At 38.4% G+C, this 6,499-nt stretch overlaps 1 protein-coding gene across 1 annotated transcript in view; it reads left to right on the top strand.

Moving 5' to 3' along the window:
• Synpo2 (synaptopodin 2) overlaps positions 1-5,477 on the top strand; it is a 174,624-nt gene extending 169,147 nt beyond the window's left edge. The window contains exon 5 of the mRNA XM_010610808.2: positions 4,664-5,477. Coding sequence (XP_010609110.1) covers positions 4,664-5,206 — 543 coding nt within the window. The 3' untranslated portion in view covers positions 5,207-5,477. The remainder of the gene's footprint in view (positions 1-4,663) is intronic.
• The last annotated feature ends 1,022 nt before the right edge of the window (positions 5,478-6,499 follow it).

Below are 6,499 nucleotides of genomic sequence, written 5' to 3'. Positions count from 1 at the left end.
TTTTTTTTTTTTTTTTTTTTTTTTTGTACCAGGGATGGAAATTGAGTCCTTGGCAGGTGGCGGCACCACTGAGCTAAATCCCTGGCCCTGTGGGAATCTTATATTCTTTACCTTATGCAAGCTAAAGATTAGCATGAATTCTCGTGGATTGAACAGGCCCAACGTTCCGTGCGTAATACGACGTCATCTCCCAGATGACGTGGTTCCTTACTCAGTTCATACAATGTCTTCATTCAGCAGTGGTGTAGTTTGGGTGCTTTTGCTTACGCACATACATCCACTTAAGAAGATCAAGGCATTATTTCTGCATTAGCTTTTCACAACAAAACGGAGAAAGAAGAATGAAAAACACTTGAAGGAATGGACACCATAGCTATGATTATTATTATTATTATTTTTGAGTTTTAAAAATAAAAAAATAGCAACAAGATAGTGAAGGAGGATGAAGCTGGAAATCTATAAAAAAATAACTACTGAAGTGGAAGTAGATGAATCCTGTCATAAGGACCACTGGGATAAAGCAGTGGGAGGCAAGATTTAGTTCCCTGTAAGAAAGAAGTCTCCCAAGTCAGAGTTTGAGGATTCCAAAGGTGTCCTGGAAACAAGTGAGTTCTCCACAGAGCAGGGCCTGAGTGCGGTGTGAGGTCTCTACTGGTTAAGACTATTGGAAGTCATTAATGGCTTTTAAAAAATTAATTCATGGGGGGAAAAAACCTCATTCCAGTTTTAGCCGATATTTCAGTAAGAGCTTTTTGCTGTACTCCAAATATGTAAACATAATAGGATGCTAAATTTGAAGTTTTCAAACTGGGCATGGTACATGCTTGAAATCCCAGTACTCTGGGAGGCTGATGCAGGAGTATCACAAGTCCCAACCCAGCCTGAGCAACTTAGCTACTTAGTGAGCCCATGTCTCAAAATAAAAATGTAAAAGGGGGGCTGGGATATAGCTTAATGTGAAGGCCTGGGTTCAACCCCTAGAATCACTAAAAAAAAAAGCTGAAACTTCACTCAAGAAATCCCAGATGGGAGCTTTTTCACACTGAAGTCAGGTTAAAACAAGAGAGTTCATAAAAAGCATAGTAACAGATGAGTTCCACAACTCTTGAGCACTCAGCCAGGTCCAGGTAACTAAAATGGCTAAGGAAGAAAGGATCTTGCAGGAAGAGATTCTGATGTGCCCAAGATGTGTGTGTTTGGAGTAGGTGGAGCATGGGGGCCCTGTCCCTTCACCTCAGCCTACGCAGAAGAATTTCAAAGTGTCTTCATAGGGAACTCAATAGGAGATGTCTGCATAAGGACAGGGCAGGTCAGAGTGCCCTGGGATCTGACACCTCCTCAAGTGATCCGGAAGGACAGAGACAGGCTAACAAACTGTTTTGGAAAAGAACCAGGAAATGTGCTGCTGAGTGTTCTACCTGGATCAGGCCAGGCCAGCAGCAACGGAGAGCTGAGTGAAGTCATCTCAGAGCCTCTCTGAGGGCGCAAAGTAGGCAGCTTGAACACAGAGTGAGTCTCGATTTGCCCCCTGGGATAGAGACAAATGGATAGGAATCAAAGGCTCAGCAAGATGACCCTAGTGATGAGATCTTCGAACATCCCATGACAGCATTCCTCTCTGGGACTGCCTGGCCCCAGACTAAAAAGCCAGAAGTGGGGATTACCAAATCAAGTTAAACCACTCATTTTAACTCTTCATCGTCCTTGCTTTGCTGCCCTGCAGGGCAGAGTTAGCAAGCTGATTGAGTAAGGGAGAGGAAAGAGGAAAAGAGCCAAACTCCACTCCTCCTGGAAGGCAGGTGGTCCTTCTGAAGGAGGCCCAGCCCAGAAGGACAGGAGCTTTCACTTTAAATTAAAATTGGAGCTTGTCAGTACAGGAGGTAGAATCTTGTATTTCAAAATAAGGACTAGTGTGGGTAACCTAAGGTAACTACAGAACTATACCTAAAGTTAAGCAGAATGTCCCAGGACTTGCTAAGTTTTCCTCCAGTGGCAGTGGAAAAGCTTCTTTCATTACATAAAATTTAAAGAAGGAGAAAGAAACAAGCAATTTGATGGTAGATCCTACGTATAGCAAATTAGCATATCAAATATCACTCAGTGCTGTCATATTAAAAATTTAATTCCTTTGATAATACTATAGGCCAAGCGCTTTGAGACTGAGACAGACAGAGGAAATAGCCCCACGGAACAAGTCATAACAGTTGCTTTGGGGAAAAATATGTTAAAATAGCCCCACGGAACAAGTCATAACAGTTGCTTTGGGGAAAAATATGTTAAAATTAGGGGTTTGAGTACAAGCAGAGACTAGATGCCTGCAATATTTTCCACACACACAGAAACAACTATGTACCTCAGGGATTATTTATTTATAGCACAGTTGAATCTCCAACCTAAGATAATTTATAATTTTGCACTCTATTGTTAGCACCTGAAGGAACATGTCTGGCTGGCTGGGAAAATTGTAGAAGAGCAATAATTGTTTAGTTAATTGAGCTAAATGTTCTTCTTTCCTCACAACTAAGAGTTTTTATTTGTCATATGTGTACTGTACATGAGATTTTTGTTTTGAACTTGTTTTTAATTTCTCTTCAAAAAGCCTTGACTTACGCTTTTAATATTATACCTCAAAGTTTTACTTTTCCCTATATTATGATTTAGCTTGAGAAAAAAAAAAAAAGACCTCTGATCTCTCTGGTACTAGGGAACCACTCAACAGTGTTTTGAAATTTCTAATTTCTAAGTTCCAGTTCTCCTGAAGATTTTCAAAGTAAGAAGTTTAGAAAAAAATTTTTCTCTTTTCCATCCAATATTTTGGAAGCCTCCCCAACTGTTGCATATGCGATCACATAATACTGAATGCTTCTAAGTGCATTCATAACTATTGTTTTCCAATTATTAGCTAGTGATATAAGTGACATATATATGTTTGGGGCCTCTCCTATATTTCTGTGGAGTCCTGCATCTCCACAATTACCAATTGACATCCCCTCAACTATCATTTTAGAGGTCTAACTGAAGAAGGCCCTTGATATGCTACACATGACCTATATTACAAGAAACGTTTCTCTTCATCACACCCAAACTTAATATGTCTCACAGTTTAGAAAATTCCTTATTTTTTTCCATGTCAAGATAGGTAAAATGTGTCTTTTCTAAGCTGGCCTTGCATTGTATGCTTCTTGAAAGTAGTGTGGTTTGTTTTGTTTTGTTTATCTTTGTAGCTTTAGCTCATAGAAGAGTTCCCAGGAATATTAGGGGTTCATTAAAATATTTATTTAATAAGTTTAAGAAGCCAATACTTAAGTAATGTGAAATATAAATTAAGCCTTAAAGGTAAGTAAAAGTTATACACCTTCCTCGACAACTGTATAGAAAAGAGGATTTATGACTAGTTTCTGATAAAAATAGAGAGATTAATGAAAACAAGTTTTTGCTAGGATTCTACCATTATAGGAAAGTTCTAATAATTAAAAAGAAAGAACCATAATCCATTATATTGACCCCTTCATTATTTATATGTAAATAAAAACGAACCATCTATCTTTGTATGCCTCATGAAAATAAAATGAAAATTAAATCTGAGCTCTTCTGCCCAAATCAAAGTGTTGCTATTATTCACTTTACAGTTAAGAATTTGATTAAGAAAGAAAGCTGTTGAAACTGTTTTTGAAATTTGAACACACATGGTCTTTGACGCATGGTCTTTTGTTCAGGAAACACAATGTGTTGATACTTTCAAAGTTGACTCATTTCCCCAGGTATCCTTTTGCTCTTTTTTTTTGTCAGGAATTGTCCTTCAAACAGGGATGTATGAGAAGATAATGCAGATAGTCATTAGGGCTGCTGGGAAGGCAAGAGAGGTACAAGGACAGATTATGAGAGCACTCAATAGATGGTGCTGCTGTGGATCTGCCAAGCAGAACGTTTAGTATACAAAGAGGAATGTTGTAGACAGTCAGATCTCAAAGAAATAAGAGTACGATATACATAAAAGGAAGCGAAAAGCAAATGAAATAGCAGCATGACTCCTCAGAGACAGGGGCAATACATGGCACTTAGGAAATAAACACTCATGTGACTTTCCTCACATAAGATAGATTTTTGAAAGGATAAAGACCAGTCATTCCATCATTTCCGTAACACTAACTACTTCCAAGGAGCTCTTATTTGGTTTTGCTACTTCAACAGACCAAAAGGAGATAATAGATTAAAGGTCACTTGGGAAAAGTAAAAGGTCTGGTAGTTTGTCCCTGTTTCTGGAATTATCAATATGTTTTGTTTGCTTTGTATCAGGAAAAGAGCCCTGGAGTGAGAGTGCGCTGTGAATGTAGATGTGAATATCATATGGAGGGTAACTGGAAGGTGGTTCTCTGTGGTAACAGGGTCCCTACCATGCGGATTATGCCTGGGAAAGATGGCAGCAACTGGAACTATGGGATTAGAGAAGGAGAGCAACAAGGAGGGCCAAAGAGGGATGTGAGTTAATCAGGAGATTGGAGCTAAGAATATAAGAAGCTGAGATAGCCTGTTTGGCATTAGGACTAAGCATCATGAGGCTTTGATATTTGTAGTGCTTGGTAATGTTAACATGAAAACTTTGGAACAGTAATCAGTAAAAACTGAAATTAATGAGATATATTAATATTTTCACTGTTTTTAGGAGAGTTGGCGCTCCCTGTCTCTTCCGGGAAAACCGGTCCCACCCATCATTTCTACAACATCTCCTTGGGCATACCAGCCTGCTTATAATTACTTCAGCAAACCAGCAGATGGGCTGGAGAAAGTAAACAGGAGACCCACACCTTGGGAAGCAGCAGCAAAGTCTCCTCTTGGCCTTGTGGATGATGCCTTCAGACCCAGAAATATCCAAGAGTCCATTGTGGCAAATGTGGTCTCGGCAGCTCGGAGGAAGGTGCTTCGGGGACCCCCAGGAGACTGGGATGAGAAACTGTCCTATGCTCCTCAAACACAGAAGGCCAATATGGATTCATTTGAAAGGCAAGAGTATCATGTTACTTCCGTAGCCAATAATAGCATGCCTACCAACTTTCGGTATGGTTCACAGTTGCCATATGCGTATCATAGGCAGGTTTCTAGGAATGATTCTGAAATAATGTCCTTGGAGACTAGGTCTGATTACTGCCTTCCGGCAGCTGATTGCAACTATAACCCACACCCCAGGGGTTGGAGACACCAAATATGAGAGAACTAACTGTATGACAACTATGATTTTTTTTAATGTTCCTTTGTAGATGTTTCTACTTTTCTAATAGATCTAGATTCACTTTTGGTCTTGGCTGGTTCTCATGGGTCATTTACCTGGGTCTGTGCGTGTATTTATGCACATGCACACACAAGTGTGAACCATTTCCTTGTCTGCAGATGTATAGAGTATTTCTTGGAAGAAAAACTCATTTTCGGCATTGATGATCTGATATCTGTGTAATTCAAAATTTTAATTCCATTTATAAAGGATGGCCTATGAAACTAATCTCTTCTTAGTTAAACTATTTGCCTTATTCCAGGAATAAATTAATAAAAAATGTGTGTTAATTAACATTAGCTCTAATAGCAAGGAATTTAACATTAGGACATTTTTAATAAGAACATGCCAATAAGTAATGGTTATATCAAAAAGTAGTTCCTTGCTGTTATTTTAAGTATTTTTCTGAAATGGTTTTAAGACTAACAAAATTCAGATTTTTTTAAAAAGAACTGAACTACAAAAGTTCTCAGAAAGAAAGATAGAAAAGTAAAATTATTATACATTTCAGATGGATTTTTGCAGTAAATGGTGTAATATGTGAGAAATAGAAAGATTTAGGTGTGAGGTTTATTTTTAATGTAATTAAAGCCAGCAGCCTGAGATAGGAATAGACTCTGGGTTCAGCTGTCATCATTTGTCAGATGAAAAGATTGGATTATCTAATCTCTTAGAGCCTTAACAACTCTGATATTATGAGATTTTTCTCATTAATAGAAAGGGCTTTGATGCATTATTCATTTTGATTGCTCATCATATAAATATCAGATTGAGTTTAGGGGTAGATTAGATAATTAATGTCAATATTATGCATCATTAAAGGTAGCAGAAGGAATTTCTGTGCAACAGGTTTTAGGTTACGTGTTTGTGGAGTGAGGACTGATGTGAAGAAAAAAAAACTATTGATGGATTTAAGGAAGTGGTAGATGAATATGCCTGTTATTATGCAACTATAAGTCATGACTATGTCTTTGGTTCCAGAAAACGTGCCACAGAAGCCTATGCTTCTTTAGAAACTTGCCATTAGGCTGTTCAAAGGAAGTCAGACAGCTGCTTTATCTATCCCATGACCCAGGCTTGTTAGCATGACCATGAACCATCACCTCAAACACCTGCTCCTTACTGTCACACCCACAAAGTGTTACATACAAGGAAACCTGAGGTAGTGCACATCATAAGCAAGTATCTAGAATATTTTGAAATTTAGAACATCTTGAGTATTCAAAACTTCCT

Source organism: Fukomys damarensis, unplaced genomic scaffold (assembly GCF_012274545.1).
Source record: "Fukomys damarensis isolate Sample0158 unplaced genomic scaffold, DMR_v1.0_HiC HiC_scaffold_38, whole genome shotgun sequence".
Lineage (NCBI taxonomy): Eukaryota > Metazoa > Chordata > Mammalia > Rodentia > Bathyergidae > Fukomys > Fukomys damarensis.
Note: the sequence above shows the minus strand (reverse complement) of the source record. Positions and strands in the feature narration are given on the sequence as shown.